Here is a 19,563-nt window from a genome sequence, read left to right on the forward strand (position 1 = left end):
GAGAAACACACTGTGCATACACTACAAGCAGACCCAATCACAGAACTGGAAACCTCTAATGCACTTCCACAAGTCATACTTCTACCATTTGAAGACCTCAACAGCTCACTCTCAGCCAAACATCAGATTTTCACTGCAGATCTTTAAAGCTCATTTACAGGTGAACTTTAAAAGAAGTAGGAGATATAAGAAGTAATATCTCTAAACTATATAAAGTATAACAGATGTCAATTCGGAATGGGATTGAAATACCGACAGCTCAAATCCCAACAGTAGGAGATCCCACGCCCGGTAGTAAGTATCCTAAAATTTGGAGTTGCCATCTACTGTCTTAGTTTTTATCATTTTTAGACAGATCAGAGATATTGGTATGTGGCCTCTATGAGCATATATCTTTAGCAGAGTAAATGATATACAGTCAATGCCTTCCACAAAATATGGGGTTCCTGGTAACTGGGTTACAACTCACCATTTCCAGGCAACATGCAATAAGTAAGTACTCTCAGAAAAGTTTTGCGACACTCACATACATTAGACACACTATTTTTATTCTCAGGATTATTTTCTTCAAGCCTCATCCAGAAGACTTTTCCTCCCTGCCCTTTCTCTAGAAAAACTGAAAAACAACAGCCAGGTTTAGTTGTTTTTCTCTATATTATTCTGGCCTGATCTACAATGTATATTTATATTAGGTTTTTTTTTTTGTTCCTTTGTCTTTTCCCTGCTATTAGAAATAAAAAGGGATATAATACACATTAATTTTATACTGCATTGTAACTTACCAGCCTATTCTTTCCCAACAGCGACGTTTACTAGGTGAATATGAGAGAACTGCCTCCCACACATCAATGTCCGGGGTGATGCTTGGCTCTGACTGAGAATCGGGTGTCATATTTGAGGATGACTGGAAGCCTTCATCTTCAGACTGATCAATACTTTGTGGAACCTGGAGAGCAGATGAATTAAAAGTCTAAAACCAGTGACGGCAGATACTTGACGAGTCACGTGTTGATTTATACACTATTCTATGAATAGCATCAGGACTAGGGATTATGATAAAAAGTATCATTACAAATTGGTCTTTTATAGACAAAGTGAAAACATTTTGACTTACTGAGTCATAAACTCTTTATACAAATCACATTAATTCCCAGTAAATAACTTAAGACACAGAAAGTGGGTCATGATGTATGCAAATAATGCCAAAGTAGGCATTTTAAAATGCCCCACTAGGTCACGAGAAAAGAACGAGAAAAAAGGTATGCCTCATAGCAGCCAAGCATGTTGAGCATATAGCAAATTTATCCTAGCATTAGATAAGCTGAACTATTTCCTTTTGAAATTATTAGTTTTTAATCCCTTGTTTTAATATATACATGTAAAAATTACTACACTAGTGATCTCCTATCTGGTGGTAGTGTTAGGACCATAGTTCAGATGAAGATTGAAGTTGCTATATAGGGTAAACATCCTTAGTGGTAATTCCCTCAAAGTGCGAAAAACCAAGGATTAATGGTTCAGAGATTCCTTTAAACTGGGGTTGAACAGATAACATTTTTGTTAAAGCATTAGCAATATTGCCAAAATACTACACTATCAGAGCTCCTCCGGTCTCTTGTTGCTTGTTTATATCGATTGCTTGAAATAAGCCTACTTCCATTTTAGTAGTACTTCAACTGTTCTTCCACAAATAGATTATGCTAGTACACATTATTATATTTTGCACAAAGACAAGGAGACTAAATTTTTTTTTAAAGTTTGCAGGTAAAACAAGACAAAGTGTATGACTTCAATTTCATTATTTCCCAAAAATAAATAGAACCTAAATAAAATGGTATGTATAAGATGATTACTTCGCCTGGTTGCTGAAACTTTACAATTGCTGATGAAAATAGTGAATAAATCGTTTAGTGGTGCAGGATAGACAACTTGTGTCAACATACTGATAATGATTGATATTTATATCTATACTGTATAATTGCTGTCATACCTAAAAATACATATCTAGTTGGGCTTCTTTTTACGAATATATTACCTAAACTGACTACTTTAAGAATGATTGAAATTAGACTAATTTTGTGATGAAATCAAATTTGCAGAACAAATTACCGTACTGAAAAATGTAACTATACCAAAATATTTAAATTAGAACATTGACTAGTATTATAATCAATTACTTCCTATTATACACATAAAAAGATAGAATTACTTTTATTGCCAAACCAGACAAATCCGCACTATCTGGCACAGGTGGCAGATCCAGTTTAATATCCATGTCATTTGTCCGAGTGTGGACAAGGGCTCCAAAAAGTGATACACGAGTCTCCTTTTCAAACTTGTCACTGGTGGAGAAATTCTGGGAGAAAAGACTGATAGCTGGAAGACCAGTGCCTGGTGCAGCCTCCATAATCTGTAGTGTACTGTGGACAGTGTTGCTTATGTCATACTCTCGGAAAGCCAGAGATGTCCCAAGGTCAGCTTCAAATACGCTAACATCATAATAGTCATATCCCTGGTAGTGTGGCTTTCTGCCTACATACTTGTTGTTTTGAAAGAGGTCCCTTTTAGGTGGAAGAACTTGCGGTGGCCCAGTGCCTGCAAGGTCTACTAAAAGCTCAAAAACAGCACACAAATTTATACAATGTTCTCCACTATTCTTTTCCACATGTTCCAGAAGCTCCTCTAGTCGCTCTGCCTCTGAAATCATGCCACCAAGACGCAAATTAAAGGACAGCATCAGCATTTTATTTTTCACCGGAAGCTTTGTAGCATTTGGCTGCAGCTTGCGGGACTCTTCCTGGAACAAGTGGACAAAGAGTGTGTCATAGGCCAACCTCTTCAGCCTTTGCTTGGTACGCTTCTTGCTTTGGTGTCTATCACCTAGACCAGATTTCCATGGGAATCCTCTCATGTGCGATTCACACAAGTCACCAAAAAGCTGAGTGATGCTACTCATCTTAACGTGGAAAACAGGAGCTCTTAGAAAAAGAGTTTTTACCCCAACTTCTCAAGTGGTGATGGGGTCTGACTAAGTACATCTGAAACATATATTGAAAAGAAAATATATATTAGTCAATCAGGAAGGAGAAAAATAATTCTGCATAAAATGTAATTGTGTTTCCAGACACACATTGCACCCCTTTCCCCTTCATTCCAATTGCTGCAGGAGATTTATAAATTACAAAAAATAAAAGTAAATGGGTACGTCCTCAATTCATAACAGATGCTGGTTGGATAGAGATAAGGCTTCATTCAATTAGTGTGCTGGGAAGGAGTGGCTCTGAGGCAGCAAAAGTGGAGGTAAATACACCCGACTTGTGTCATGGGACAGACACCAGTTTTGTTATTTGGGAGAATGGGAGCTGCTGAATAAAAATTAATATGTAGCTGGATATATCTTTAGTATATGTAACGAATTGAGTAAGATATGGATCAAGAATTTATTCAAACATCAGTTGTTAAAACAGGGGTGGGGAACCTTTTTTCTGCCGAGGGCCATTTTGATATATATATAACATTATTCATGGGCTCAGTGCAGGCCACGTCCTCTGTGTGATGTCACACAGGGTGGGGCCACAATCGCCGGTGATTACAGCAATGCCCAGAGCATCCTAAGAATGCTCCAGGCGGCACTGCTGCATAGATTCTGGCTGCAGGGTGCCATTCTAGGCACTCTGCTAGCCAGATGAGGCTAGCAGGAAAAAGCTCAGAGGACCAGACCAAATGATTCAGCAGGACTTCTATGGTCCCCGGGCCTGAGGTTCCACATTCCTATGTTAAAAGGTCACCAGCAATATACAGCACTAGGTGTGTGCTGGCTTCCAGGATAATTCTCTTCAAAAAAGCAGTGTCTAGTGCACAAGCACTCCATTAATGTAAAGGCGTTTAATGGTCTACATTCTGATGAAAACATTAATCTACTATATGTAGTGAGTTTTTTTCCCTTTACAGTCTTCTTGGGGGTGAAGAATTTACATTGGTGGGCACCAATACATAACATTGGAAGAGTGGTGATGGAGTGAGATAAGCAGTGCAAAGCTATACCTTTTACTAGCCATCACTTGTATCTTCCACTTTTCTGCTCATTTATATTCATCACCTTATTGTAATTTATTCACTTTCTACAAAAGTTGACAATATTTTTTTGCAAACCTATGCAATGAGTTACTTCTACACACAGAGCCTTGTGATACTTCATGTTAGCAAACAGCAGGCTATATTGTCTGTGCAGCTGTCACTCTAGATACATATTGGCCAACCTATAGAAACAAACGCCAGGGACATCCTTGATGTGCAGCATTATTTGCTCAACATATGGGCTGCTTTGTGAGGCACCTCATCACTATAGGACTATAGCATAGTGCATACTTTTGAAATGTTCCAATTCAATAAACATTAACACATAACCCCCCCAAAAAAAATATAAAGTACTGCACATAATAAACAGTAAGAAATGACACTGGTGCCATTAAATAAACAGGGACATAGTAAAGAACAACCATTTATTTGAGCAACCCTTCACATGAGAGGAAGGTAACAAGAATTACTGCCAGCATACCCGTATATGTCTACCAGCACTCTGTAACGGAGATGCCCGCTGCGTATGTGTGTGCCATTACCAGTTTATGTGCAACACCTTTAAAATTCATAGTATAGAAGCGCCAATCAGTCACACATGCCCGTTTAATACGTACATGGCATAGACATACATTCCCGCCCTCACTCGCACACTGATTGCGTATCTCGGCTCCCGAGCGACCGCCGCCACCAGCATCATCATTCATCTACTTCCGGTACCCGTCACCGACAGCTACACAGCTCTGCTCACTCCAGGTACTTCCGGGAGCAGCGGCCGGTTGCCTGGCAACTGAGCGGATTCCAGCGCCCAGCCAATGACCTCTGTAGTGACTGAGGGGGTGTGTCAGCTGCTTGCTCCTTCGGCTTGTAGTCCACTCCTGAAAGACACACGTAGTGCATCGGTACTAGCCTGCCTTACTCCAAAAAATGATCTCCTGAAAAATGGGGGATGGGGTAAAAAAAACGGAATGCTCCGGAACGGTCATGCTGCCTGCAGCGCCCCCTTCCTTCATCAGTGCAGCTTGTATTGCGCATCCCCGTCTGGTGGGTCTGTCTGTGACAGCTGTCACCGGGGAGACGTGGAGGGAGAGATACACCTACTCTCCAACATGACCAGTTCCATTAGGTACAAAATGCTCTGCTCCTGGATTTCCCACCTAATGTATGATGGCAGTCACCTGTGTTGTACTAGGTAATTGATGAGAAAGGTGTTTCCCCACAGGTGGCTGCGATCATAAATTAAGAGAAGTCCAGGAGCAGAGCATTTTGTACCTGATGGAACAGGTCATGTTGGAGGGTCTGGCATTACAGCTGGTGTTAAAAGACCACATGAGGGGGTGGTCGAGAAGGATCAGTAAAGAAAAAACACCTTTGGCTTTAGCAGAGAGACCAGCATTTCTGATTTTGTCAAGGAGGTGGTTTTGGTAAAATGGAGAGGTCAAATTGGACATGGTCAAGGAGGGACGGGGAAAAGAGAAAGGAGAGTCCGTTGTAAGCAACCTGCTGAAGGCCCAGGGGAGAAGAGAGATAGGTAGGTAGTTAGACAGGGAATACGTTGTCAAGGGAAGAGTTATTAAGAATGGGACCACGGCATGTCAGGAGTGTAAGGTACCATAGGAGAGGGATAGGGATAGATAAGTAATGGGAGAGCAGGGAAAAGAAGGTAAGGTCGGCACTGGCAGCCTAAGTGTATGGGAGGTAGTGGGGACAGGAGGTGTTTGCAAGGAGGAGATGTCTCAGCAGATGTATTTGATTTTGGAGGAAAATTGGGTGCAGAGAGGGATAAAGGCAGAAGGAAAGTGGAGTAAAATGTAAAGAGATGCCATGGCCTGGAGGATTGGAAGGAAATTTTAAGTTTAAGGCTTAGCAAATTAAAGTGCAGAGCTTTAGGAGAAAGTTAATTTAACAGGCAGGAAGTCTGCAAGAGAGCAGTATTTCTTCCACAGGCGCTCAGCAGAGTGTGAATATTTTTGGAGAAATATGGTCTGAGTGGAGTATTCAGGTTCAGCAGGGGATCATCATAAGCTGTTAGTGACAGCTGTGTTGTAGAGTCAAGGGCAGTGGTAAGGACTTGACCATGGAGGGTGGACAGCTCTGTGTGTACACACTAGACCACAGGTTCTCAAACTCTGTCCTCAGGACCACAAACTGTTGTCCAGGTCTCACAGAATCATATGTAAATTAATTAGTTCCACCTGTGGATCTTTTAAAATGTGTCTGAGTAATACACCTGTGCACCTTCTGGGTGACCTAGAAAACGTGAACTGTGTAGGGTCCTGAGGACTGAGGGCCTGATTCAGAGCTGAATCAGGGCGTGGTTTTTTTTTTTGGTGCGTCCTCCTGGACGCTCGCATAGCTGTTGGTTACCACCCACAGCTTATGCGAGCGTCCATGATGATGGTCGCGATGGTCAAGACCATCGGGCTTGCGATGAGACCCTGCGGTAGGGTCTTGCTGCCGCAAGCCCTGGAGCCTCTATCAGAGCCAAAATCAGTCCCACTGACATCTCATGGGAACGCCTCCGTCTGGTCAGGCACGCCCACCAAAGGGGGCGTGCTGTCACTCACCATCGACAGCACGTCCCCTTTGGTGCGAGACCCCAAGCGATGGCTTCCCCGTCGCTCACCGGATCTCGCGCATGCGCACGATGGAGCAGCCTCCGTCGTGCGCATTTGGGTACCATCGACCCGCTTGTGAGCGTCCTGCATGAGACCCTGAGTTTGAGAACCATGGCACTAGACGATGTGTACCCGGCCCAACATCTGCAGCGCCGGGACTCTGCGGGGGAACCGGCATCGTCAAGTGCATACACACTGCATTCGACAGCATGGCCCTCACTAACGTCATCACTTGTTGACCCTGCCAATGTGCATTGTAAGCTACATTGTGGTACACACCAGTGACGTGCGGTTAGGTCAATGGCTGGGGAGGCACACATAGAGATGGGTCTGAGTGCTGGGCACCTGTCTTACCCCCTACTCACATAACTCTCCCCTCACTACACTGTGCTTCATTATCCATTGATTCAACCTGCATCACTGTGTCTTCTCTTGCTGCTGCAGACTGAGCTCCGATCTCTAAACACTTCAGTGCACTTCCTGGTCACATGACACATCCAAGGTGTCCATCAATGCTCAAGACACGCCCCTTATAGTGAGGCATGCCTTTATTAGCTCTCTTTCTGTGCAGCTTATTGACCGTGGTGTGGCCCCGTCCCCAGCTCTGCAAGCAGTGTCTGACTATACAGAAGCGAGGCTGAACTGTTGCTGCCTCATCTCTCGTCTCCCTGCAGTCCCAGGGACCTCCAAAAAGCTGGTGAGTGTTAACTATAAAAATTATTACAATAAACAAAGAAGATGTTTATAAGTTATAAATATCTTTGTATTATTCTAATCATTTTTATATCAAATCTCAGGAGTATGACCTGACTGCAGGTCCCTGGTACACATTGGACGATGTGCCCGATATGTCGTTCTTATCTGCCTGATCGGACGACATCATCTGGTGTGTACCCAGCATAACGGAATAGGGTGGAGAGAAGAGAGAGAGAGAGCATAAGGTGTAACTGAAGTGATCGAGGTTGCTCCTAATGGGATTAGCCTATGGGGAGGTGTGGAGGGACAGAGGGAGGGAGAGAAAATGCTGATTAAGAGGAGGTAGTGGTCAGAGAGGAAGATTTGTTGGAGATGGCGTTAAACAAGGGTTGGGGACCGTGGTGCAAAATCAATATCAAGAGATTTCGAAAGCATCATTTTTGTCAATTGAACTGCTCGTGAGTGATACTTCGGGCTTCCTAACTATGTGGTATAAAAAAAAACAGAACAAGTGTTATTAAATAACTTGTCAGTATCAAACTGAGACAAAAACGTTCTCCGACCTGAGAAAAACATCGGTAGTACAGATGTTTTGAAAACAAAAAAAGTTGGATATATCACAAAGTTGAGTGAAAACCAAATTGATGGATTGGCCATTGTTCTGCATGTGTCTGTATGTCATGGTGGGTCCATTGAGAGAGGCCAAATGAAAAGGAAAGGTGAAAAGTTTGGAGGCTGTAGGGTTGGTGGGGTCATCAATTGAGATAAGTCACCTAGTAAGAGGGAGGTGCTGTCAGAAGAGAGAATATGGGGGGCTAGGTGAAGTTGTAAAGAAAACAGGAGACAGAACCAGGTATGACAGATGGTGGTTACAAGGAGGTGGACAGGATGGAAGAGGTGAACAGTCTACATAACCGTAGGTACCAGGGTTGGGGGGGAAAAAAATGGGTTTTTTTACACTTTTTTTTTTTTTTTTTAAATCCGTTATTTTTTATTTTTTTTGCATTAATGTTTTAATGAAAATAAAATTGAATACTGCATATTATAATAATACTATGAAATATTTCTATGTATTAGAACCTTGATCAGCCATGTTTTAATGAACACTTTTTTTTTTCCCAACCTTGGAACCTTCTGCAAATAACCATACTTGCCTACTCTCTCCAGGAGGCTCCCAAATCTCAGGTGGCTCTCACTGAATGCTGGAAAATGTTTGTCTCCCAGAGGCTGCCTGCAGTCGCCCGGCGCCACCTACTTCCTGAGTGAAGTCGGTGGTCCGGGTGGTCGAGGATATGAACTGCATCATCATGGCACCATCCTATCTGTACAATGCCGGTAATCGTGGCATTATAAAATGGGACGGGGCCACAATGAAGCAATTACGCTGTCATATTCACACTTCTGCTGCACCATGCCTCGACAAACAGAGGGGGCAGAACAGAAATTGGCAACTGTGCAAATAATTAAATATACAAAAAGTAACGACCACAAAAGGCTTCTACCATTCTACATTGTAACCATCAATATTTTAAAGGCCTAGTACTTTTACTACTACATGGGGGTCGATTGTTGTACAAACTGCTGTAACTGCACCTAAATTCATCCCCCTCACGGCCCGTTGCCCTGGACTTGCCGATTTTTGTAAGCAGCGCTATGGCAAGTTTAACTTTTATTGTGTCCCACCTTTTTTTATTGCATCTATTCTGGCTGCTGGTATGGATAGTACTGAACAGTGGCTTAACCATAGTGAGGTGCCGTTGCTTTGGGTCAAGGAGGCTTCCTATTGTTTCAATGCACGGCCCATACTTCCTCTGTTAGCCTTAGCACTCACATGTGGCAGTGAAAAACACTTCCTCCGGATCGGCAACAGGTGAGTGGGGCATTTTCGCTGCATTCCCATCATCATCTCGTTCAGCTAAAAGTTCTTGGATGAATATAGTTTCTTCCTCTATGTCATTTCTTTCAAAGCATTGCCTGAATGAGAAGTGAGTAAAATGGAACATGAAGCATTTTTACTCTCAGATGGCCCTTGATCGGAAACTTTGTTTTCAAAAGGTTATTCTGTTTGCTTATCCAACTAAAGAAGGTATACTGGTGATACACACTTTCAAGATATAGAAGCTGGAAGTATTTTCCTTGTAATGTTTGAGTTTTCCATTAGCTAGTAAACCTGAACATTGACAAAGATTTTGTACATCAACATGAAGAAAGAGGGATTAATGGAAAGGCTAAGGAATTTGTTGATGTTGTTGTACATCTGCTGGCTAGGGTGGTGTGTGCCCCAATGCAGCATCCCAGAATGGCTGGCTAAGGTGGTGTGTGCCCTGTTTCGGCACCCTGAATGGCTGGTTAATGTGGTCTGCACCACAATCTGCCACTCCATCACCCCTCCGGGCGCCACATCGCTTGATACTTTCGGCGGGCCTCCCGGGGACCTTGTTAGCCGGCCCCGCGGAGGACCCCAGACAGCAACTCGGACGCAGGGGACAGGTAAGGCGGGTTACAGCTTGCGGTAGCCCGCGGCTGGACAGTCTTACCTCCGGTCTCAGGGGAGAGACCGGAGGTGCTGAGAATGAACACCGTCCTCGACTGCGTGATCAACTAGACCACCAGGGTACATATGGTGCGGGAATCCAGCGTCCCGGTGGTCAAAAATCAGCCGGGGAGGTCAGCTTTCCCTATTACAGCGGCCCCTCCCCCAGCACAAGGCGCCATTCCACTGCGGTCTGGACTCTCTGAGCTGCTCTCCTCCATGGACCCCACCCCCTCAGAGGTCTCTGGCAGCCATTTTCTGCAGGCACAGCCACAGATCTCTGGAAAATGCTGGGTCCGGTCCCCCTACATACCTCTCCCAGGAGTCAGGTTATGTAGACCCTGTGTCTGAGTAGTTGAATGTAGCGCCCTTTTGCAGTAGCAAGCAAGCGACTGCACCTATATTGCTCTCATGCAAATCCTGTGCAAGCTTCAACAAGGAGGATGTTGACCAGGACGGACTATGTACAACGTGTTACTGTATATTACACCAGGTATGTCTTCTGCCCTTGCCCAGGAGCCTCTTTGGGCGTCCCTGACTCAGGTGCTGGCTACTATTGCACACCGCCTGACAGTCCCGGCAGTTATACCCCCTATGGGTGTCCTCAAAAGGTACAGGCAGTACCGGTACCTCTATGGGTAGATGTCCTCTCTACTTCGATATAGAGTCTAGCAGATTCCTCTACAGCCTTTCAAAATATGTTGCAAGGAGAGAAACCCCTACCCAGTAAACCTACCAAGCATACTGTGCTGCCTTCACAGGCTACCCAACTTTCAGAATCTGAGATATTATCTGAGGCAGAAGACACTAACAATCTCTCTGATACTGAATTTCCCTAGGGAAGGAGAGCATCAATCTAAAATTAATATACCTGCTTTGGTGTGAGCTGTCAGATTTATCCTCCAAATAGAAGACGATGAGCCAGCCCCCAAATCAAAGCACCCACTATTTAAACAACAAAAAGTGGCTTCAGCAGAGTTTCCTCTCTCTGATCAGCTAGCCGACCACATAGCAGCAGCTTGGCAGATGCCTGGTAAGAGGTTTCAGCTCCAAAAACGCCTAACCTATTGTTACCCTTTTCCTGCAACTCATTGCGCAAAATGGGAGGCTCCCCCAGCAGTAGATTCCCATGTTACGCTGTATTGGGATAGCAAAATGGCTACTGACAGCCATTTATATTTATGGTTCTTATGTGTGTATCAGACATGAAGTGGTGTATCAGGCAAGAAATGGTACAGGAATGTGGAAGCAGACAGGCCATAAATCCTTTAGGCGTTGTCTACTGCAATGTACGCTTGGGTTAAGTTTTAGAAGTCCTTATCAGTAGTTAACCAATAAAGTAGTTTGAAGTAGGGTTATGCCCATATTAGTAGAGTTAGATGGGTATGACAAGTAGGATACTATATAAGCGAAGAAGAAAGAAGCTTCCAGTGGCCTGCCCTATGCCTGGACCAGAGACTGCAGCTGGTGGCTAGGATATTGTTCGTTCCAGCTCTATTCTGAGAGGAGGCTCCTGGATCGTGTAACCATCTTATATTCCGAAGCTAAGTAACTATTATTCTTCCATATCTTGTTATCTGTTATAATAAATTATATATTTTTTCAAGATACTGGTTTGTGTGGCTTAATTAACCATCTGTATCCAAGAACCTTATCTCGTTCCACCGGGAACATTAAAGTGGTGTCAGAAGTGGGATACAGAGAGTTAATAGTCATAAATCTGCTTGGAATGTGTAGGCGATTGTTTTAGCATTGCTGTGCAAACGTAGTGTGCAAATGCAGGGTTGTGCAAACCCATGTAAAAAATCCTCTGTCTCATGAGTGAATGAGGGAGGTGTGACCTGATCAGTCACAGAGTGTATACTGTACGTCACAGTATATCTGTATGTTGTCTGTTTACTGTGTTTGTGTTGTTGAAACAAACAAGAATAATGCATTTTAAGATTTTCAAGAAATATGCAATTATGTTGAAAAATGAATTGGGATTTCAGCTGGCTGATTTCCAGAAAAAGCATAATGTTGGTTTTTCACTGCCTGGTATTGATAACTGTAAAAATAGTGACATTTTGCGTAGACCAATATATGTTGAAAGAAGTGTAAAATCTGTTGAGAAGAATGCAGTGATAAGAAAGCCTGTCTCACAGACAGAGAGAGTAAGCCTGAATTCACATTGTCCCAGAAATTCCATAGGGAGGGGGAGTGAATCCTCGCAAGTAATAGCTGAGATGTCAGCTAGCGCAGAAATAAGTGCTGATTTATTACACACAGAAAGTGTAGAAATTAGTGAGTTTGAGATACAGAGAAAAGTGTGTCAGAAAGAACTTGAAACAGAAAATATTTTTGATCAGAAAAGTCATTATGTGATGCAAATGTCTCAAGATTTGACAACATGTGAACAAAATGTTGAAATCCATGAATGCAAAGAATATGTCCAGAAATCAGAATCAAAATTGAATGCAGATGAGGTTTCTGATAACATGCCATTGGTTAGTGATACAGTTGAGCTGAATGATGGTATGTCTGACTTGTCCAGGAGTGTCCTGATTGCTATGCAATGTGAACTGATTGAAAAAAAAGATGTGTTTGCATGGCCATTGAGAGGGGTGTTGCTGAGTGAAGGGGTGGTGATTATGCCTTTTGTCTTGCCCAATGAGACAAAATGCAAGGGGTGGGGATTAGGCAGGATTGCAGTTTTAGACCATACACCTGAAACTGAAGACTTCCCCCATGACAACATTAAATTTACATGGCATGATCAACGTGTCATTGTTGAGTTTAAAACTGCAAAAAGTGAACAACTTGTGTTTTCTGATGAAACATCCATTGCAAATGATGTTCATGGTTTACTTGCTCATTGTGAAGGAGGGGTTGGTGGGTACTCACTGACCAACGACAAGGGGCATACATGCATTACAGACACACTGATTATGGGTTTGTGTAGTGACAAAGTTGCAGATTTTGTGTTTGGTAATGAAATTCGCATTCCAAGTGTATTTCCTTACAAAGCCTTACCAGCCAAAGGTTTTGAAGCAGCTGAAAGACACACAGTTGCTAACAACAACGGCAGAAACTCTCATGCTAATTGAGGAGATCAAAGCTCTACTTGCTGGCCAAGTGAAATTTAAACCAATGTTTGAACTGTCCATACTGGATTTCTTTATGATCACAGCTCCACGGTGGTGGGAAGATTTCCAAGACAGAGAGTATTATTGGTTCATGGACTATGGTGCTATCTGCACCCACACAGGATTGTTGTGGATCTTTGCTGAAGCAAAGCAGCTAACTTTACAAGCTGACAGCAGACAGAAGAAGGGGCTAGTGAACTTGTTGCATCTATGTTTTCCAAGTCACTGACAAGACTGGATGCCCTGTAAGTCTTCACACTGAGAAATGGACATTTGACACAAAGTCTATATGTGCTGCTGTCCAAAGCTGGAAGATCGACGTGGGACATGCTGATACACACACCTACAGCTTCAATGGTGTGTGCACAAGAAAACTGAGCACAGAATATTGTGTGCAATTCACCGCAAAGACAGCACTGATGGTGCTAGAACTGTTATGCCATGACGGAGCTGACGCTGCATTCGAGCAAGCTCAAATCAAAGGGATTCCTTATATCCAAATCATGGTCAGAGACATTGCAAAAACCTGTTGTGTTTGCCAACAGCTGGAAATGTGGCCTACCTTGCTTGTTACTGATAAAGGCCTCATATACTGTGAAATGACTGTACAAGTCTGGCAATTTGAATTCATCGTTTGCCACCAAGAAGATGGAGAACGAGTGTTGTACTGAACAGCTACAAAATACAGTGATACAAGATAAGAGACTTTCCTGAAGATGTGACAGACTGATTTGTTGATATAATGGGATGTCCAAGAAGATTCAAGCAGACAGACATCCATTTTACAGAAACAACATGGAGTATATTGTGTTTTCTATGCTTCGTACCATTCACAAAACTGAAATCAGTATGATTGAATGAGTGGATGTGTTGTTTAGGAAACAGGAATGTTCACATATATATACAATGTTGGGGTTTTTAGAGTAGGATGTATATATATATTAGGGGTGTGCACCGGCCACTTTTCGTGTTTTGGATCTGGATCTTTCTTCGTGTTTTGGATCTGGATTGGTTTTGCCAAAACCACCCTTCCGTGTTTTGGGTTCTGGGTTTTGTGTTTTGGATCTGTATTTTTTTTTAAAAAAAGCATAAAAACAGCTAAAATCACAGAATTTGTGTGTTTTTCTGCTCCTATGCTATTATTAACCTCAATAACCTGAATTTCCACTCATTTCCAGTCTATTCTGAACACCTCACACCTCACAATAGTGTTTTTATATCCAAAAGGTTGCACCGAGGTAGCTGGATGACTATGCTAAGAGATACGAGTGGGCGGCACAAACACGTGGTCCATCTAGGAGTGACACTGCAGTGGCATACAGGATGGCAGTTTGAAAAACTAGGCCCCAAACAGTACATAATTCAAAGAAAAAAAAAGAGGTGCAAGATGGAATTGTCCTTGGGCCCTCCCACCCACCCTTATGTTGTATAAACAGGACATGCACACTTTAACAAACCAATCATTTCAGCGCCAGGGTCTGCTACACGACTACACGACTGTGGCTGAAATGATTGGTTCATTTGGGCCCCCACAAAACAAGCTGGCAATTAATCTGTCCCTGCACAAACTGGCTCTACGGAGGCAAGATGTCGTCCTCATCCTCCTCATCCACCGATTCCTCACCCTCTTCAGTGTTGTGTACATCCTCATCCTCACAGAGTATTAATTCGTCCCTGCTGGAATCCACAACCACAGGTCCCTCTGTATGTTCTGGAGGCTGGTCTCCCTGGAAGAGTTGATAATTCATTTTATGAACATCATCTTCTCCACATTTTGTGGAAGCAACCTCCTACGCCTTTCGCTGACAAGGTTCCCGGCTGCACTAAACACTCTTTCGGAGTACACACTGGAGGGGGGGCAACTCAGATAAAATAGAGCCAGTTTGTACAGGGACCTCCAAATTGCTTCTTTTTCCTGCCAGTACAGGTACGGACTGTCTGACATGCCTACTTGGATGCTGTCACCGATGTAATCCTTTAACAGACAGACGCACGCTTGTCGCTGCTGCTTTAAGGATGCAGGTGCGGCTACAGCCCACACATTTCACAAAGACAGAAAAAAAAAGAAGAATTTTTTTATTGTTTGTGGAGCGCACTTTGAGGGTTACACCACCCTTTAACAGACAGACGCACGCTTGTCGCTGCTGCTTTGAGGACAGTATCATATGCAGTGACAGTAGACTTGTCAGAAATTGTTGGCACGTCCTTCAGTCCGGACCAGATGTCCAAACCGGCCCTTGACTTATGACACAGGCGCACGCTTGGCACTACTTTGTTGATGCATGTGCGGCTACTGCGCACACAATTCACAAACACAGAAAATATTTTTTTATTTGGTTTGGACTGGAGTGTACTTTGGGGGTTACAGCACCCTTTAATGGTCAAGCCAGCCGGCCCTTTACTTATGACACAGGCGCACGCTTGGCACTACTTTGTTGATTCACGTGCGGCTACTGCGCACACAATTCACAAACACAGAAAATATTTTTTTATTTGGTTTGGACTGGAGTGTACTTTGGGGGTTACAGCACCCTTTAATGGTCAAGCCAGCCGGCCCTTTACTTATGACACAGGCGCACGCTTGGCACTACTTTGTTGATTCACGTGCGGCTACTGCGCACACAATTCACAAACAGAAAATATTTTGTTATTTGGTTTGGAGTGTACTTTGGGGGTTACAGCACCCTTTAACGGTCATGCCAGCCGGCCCTTTACTTATGACACAGGCACACGCTTGGCACTACTTTGTTGATTCACGTGCGGCTACTGCGCACACAATTCACAAACACAGAAAAAATATTATTTTTTTTTAGCACTTAGGGGGAGCACCCCTGACGGACAGAGCACCCCCTGGACAATACTACAGCACCCCTTTAGGACTGGGACACTGCACAGGACTTTGGAGTGGACACAGCCCCTATGGACAACTGACTGCACAACACAGTCCAGCCAGCCCCTATGGACTTTGAAGTAGTGGACACAGCCCCTATGGACAACAGCAGCGCAGCGCAGCACAGCACAGCACAGCACAACACTACTCTGCACTACACTACACAGCCCAGCCAGCCCTAACTCCCACCCTCCCTCTTCACTGTCCACAGCCGAGTGAGAAAATGGCGCCGACACGGGTACCTTATATAGGATCCAAAACCCGCGAGACTCGGAAGGCGGGATGATGACGTTTTGCCTCGATTTCAGAATCCGAGTCAGGCGGGAAAAGTCGAGCCTGACTCGGATCTGCCTCGGATCGGGGGGGTTCGGATTTCAGAAATCCGAACCCGCTCACCCCTAATAAATAAAAATATATATATATATATATATTTTGATAACCGGAGGGTGGTAAAAGGTTGAATTTTAAAGTAAGATATCTGGTGCACAGACACAAACACTTATGATAAGGTTGTTAAGAAATGTTTAGTAGGAAGAGAATAGAGACAGGTGTAAGAGATAATTGCAGCAGGATAAGTAAATGCTTATTTTATTTTGTTGTTATGGTTTATCTCACACTGTTTATTTGTTTAAGCCAACAGGTTGCTAGTTGGATCGTTGCTTGAGGTGAGAGAACGGCGCTGGCGTGCCTGAGATGACGATGGCCAGAAAGTGATTTCTTATACAGGAGAGAGGGTCCAGGAGGACAACAGAGATATAAGATCTGACAGCACAGCCATTACATACATCTATGTGTATTGTGCAAGACTGAACTTGTGCCTATATTGGTTGGATCCACACTCACCAATATTCTCAAGACTTTTTCAAGATTTCATTGAACTGAACTGAGTTTTACTTTACTGATATTATCTTATAAGTAACTGATATATTTGATATAATTATATGTATTATTCACTGTTTTATTAGAGTATTCACATATAAAAGGGGATTGTTTATGTTTCAGTATATGGTGGGTAGGATGATATTACAAATATGGGATGTAGGAGCTCAATTAGTTAATACTGCCAGGGAATGGTGGGCTCTGTTAAACATTACACGTAATTGTAGTGATACCCCAGACGTGATGCAATTAACACTTGATCCTGATAAGAGCAGAGATCTTTTGGCCATTGTATACACTGTTTTCGCTAATATTCCATATATTCATCCAGATGATGTGTATTACCTTTGTGGGAGAAAAGCCTACAAATGGTGGCCCTATGGGGGATTTGGTAATTGTACATTGGGACGTTTGATACCCACCACATTCTTTACAGATGGGAATCAAGTTATACCAAGCAGATTCCACATCATTTGTTAACCAAGAGAGCAGTGCGGCCTTTAAAACAGTATTATGAGGAAAGTTGGTTACAGTGGTTCAACCCTGTTCAGAAATAGGGGGTTGGTTCACTGGTTTACTGCATATGCTTATTTATGGAATTATGATCATAATATGTATGTATCATGGGATCAAGGTATTATTTCTTTGTGCAGGGAAATGTTGTAACACGCTGGATTCTGTTAAATTGATGCCGATTAGGAGGAAAGATTCCTATGAGAATATGATATACATGTCTTCCACACCATAAGCCCAAGGGTGGATTGTATTGGGATAGCAAAATGGCTACTGACAGCCATTTATATTCATGGTTCTTATGTGTGTATCAGACATGAAGTGGTGTATCAGGCATGAAATGGTACAGGAATGTGGAAGCAGACAGGCCATAAATCCTTTAGGCGTTGTCTACTGCAATGTACTCTTGCGTTAAGTTTTAGAAGTCCTTATCAGTAGTTAACCAATAAAGTAGTTTGAAGTCGGGTTATGCCCATATTAGTAGAGTTAGATGGATATGACAAGTAGGATACTATATAAGCGAAGAACAAAGAAGCTTCCAGTGGCCTGCCCTATGCCTGGACCAGAGACTGCAGCTGGTGGCTAGGAAATTGTTCGTTCCAGCTCTCCATTCTGAGAGAGGAGGCTCCTGGATCGTGTAACCATCTTATATTCCGAAGCTAAGTAACTATTATTCTTCCATATCTTGTTATCTGTTGTAATAAATTATATCTTTTTTCAAGATACTGGTTTGTGTGGCTTAATTAACCTTCTGTATCCAAGAACCTTATCTCGTTCCACCGGGAACATACGCAATTGATTAAAAGCTCCACATTACCTATCTCTACAGCTTCCTCATTAAAGGACCCTATGGATAGAAAGATTGAAACTGGCCTTATATCTGTGTATTCCCTTTCAGGAGCCATTGCTCGCCCAACCATGGCTATTGCCTGGGTGGCGAACACAATTGAAAGCTGGGCAGATGCCCTAGAATAGTCTTTCTCCCTAGAGGCCTCTATGGATCAGATGTCTTATATAGCTCACATAAGAGATGCAGCTTTCTGTATCAGAGAAGCGACCTTGGATGCTAGTCTCCTTGCCTCTAGAGCATCGGCTACGTCAGTGTGTGCCCGCCGCACTGTTTGGCTACGGTCATGGAAGGTGGGTTCAGATTCTAAGGGGCATATTCAATTGGGTGAGAGGTAAAAAACCTTGCGCCCAATTTGGAATACTGCAGGTATGCGCGCTCCCCATACCCGTGGTATCGAATTAAAAAAAGTGGTCGCGGGTTTTTCAGCTCTCAAAACTTTGCACCGCGTAATAAAATAAATAAAAATTATTCTGCACTTACCTGCCCGGGGGTCTCAGCGGCCTCCTCTCTATCTTCTCACTGGAGAGGAGGCTGATGGGAGTCTCCAGGGGATGGTGGGAGGGGCAAGGGCTGCTGGGAGATGTAGTTCTCCCAGCACCCATTCCGGGGGGTCCACACAAACCGGGGGTCACACACTCACAAACAGTAATAAACACTCACAAGCGCTGACATACTGACCCTGCTGCAGAAGACCCGGCTTCCAGCGCTGGATGAAGACACCACTTGCAGTGGGCTAGCTTTCCAAATAAGCAAAGAGGTCCCTGGCCTTCCAGCTCTGCACCACCGCAATAGAGTTCAAACAAGGCCAGGTGGTGATTCTGCTGCCATTCGTCCCCCTCAGCGCACAGGATGTCCGCGCTGACCTCTTTGGTTATTTGGAAAGCTAGCCCACCACAATACCCATCAAGGGTGAGAATTCAAAGACCTTGTTTGTGGAGCACCAAACACCCTACTCCCAAGTCCGATGAGAAACCTTTGGCCTGACGGAACGGGCCTCTCTTTGGGGGACCCCAAAGTGGGAGGCCGACTTCAATTCGCTCAAAGCTGGTGTCTGTCCACTTCAGACACATGGGTAAGAGAAGTGGTTTCTCAGGGCTATGCCCTGTCTTTCCACAGGTCTTCAGTCCAATCAGGACAAGGCCCTGGAATTCACGAAGGTATTGCGCTCTATGCTCCAGGATGGGGTCATAGTGCCGGTTCCTTCGTCTAAGAAGGGATTGGGGTATTACTCCAATATTTTTCTGGTACAGAAACCCAATGGGTCCTACCAGCCAATACTCCAAATCAAATCCCTCAACAAATTTTTGAGGGTTCCTCGGTTCCGGATGGAGACCCTGAGTACCATCATCCTAGCGATGGAGCCTGGGGATTTCATGGTGTCG

The 19,563-nt window shown here is 43.7% G+C and overlaps 1 protein-coding gene, 1 long non-coding RNA gene and 1 other non-coding gene across 6 annotated transcripts in view; 2 read left to right on the plus strand and 1 right to left on the minus strand.

Moving 5' to 3' along the window:
- Nucleotides 1-5,190, minus strand: part of TUBGCP6 (tubulin gamma complex component 6) — a 140,897-nt gene extending 135,707 nt beyond the window's left edge. The window contains exons 1-3 of one of the 3 annotated variants that reach the window (XM_088457622.1): nucleotides 4,695-4,782; nucleotides 2,210-3,038; nucleotides 783-946 (exon numbers count right to left, since the gene is read on the minus strand). In XM_088457622.1, coding sequence (XP_088313748.1) covers nucleotides 783-946; nucleotides 2,210-2,956 — 911 coding nt within the window. In that variant the 5' untranslated portion in view covers nucleotides 2,957-3,038; nucleotides 4,695-4,782. Of the gene's footprint in view, nucleotides 1-782; nucleotides 947-2,209; nucleotides 3,039-4,558; nucleotides 4,642-4,694 lie in introns of those variants that run through there. The other 2 variants (XM_088457623.1, XM_088457624.1) reach the window with 2 other exon arrangements.
- Nucleotides 5,191-6,631: 1,441 nt separating this feature from the next.
- Nucleotides 6,632-18,052, plus strand: LOC148537957 (uncharacterized). 2 transcript variants are annotated; one of them, XR_015872456.1, is made up of 2 exons: nucleotides 6,632-7,392; nucleotides 16,573-18,052. It is a non-coding gene; the product is annotated as an uncharacterized LOC148537957 (long non-coding RNA). The 2 variants fall into 2 exon arrangements; XR_015872457.1 differs by having other exon boundaries at nucleotides 16,580-18,052.
- LOC148537958 (U11 spliceosomal RNA) lies at nucleotides 7,773-7,873 on the plus strand. Its single transcript, XR_015872976.1, has one exon. It is a non-coding gene; the product is annotated as a U11 spliceosomal RNA (small nuclear RNA).
- Nucleotides 18,053-19,563: the final 1,511 nt, after the last annotated feature.

Source organism: Taudactylus pleione, unplaced genomic scaffold, assembly GCF_031769625.1.
Source record: "Taudactylus pleione unplaced genomic scaffold, aTauple2 ptg000041l, whole genome shotgun sequence".
Classification (NCBI taxonomy): domain Eukaryota; kingdom Metazoa; phylum Chordata; class Amphibia; order Anura; family Myobatrachidae; genus Taudactylus; species Taudactylus pleione.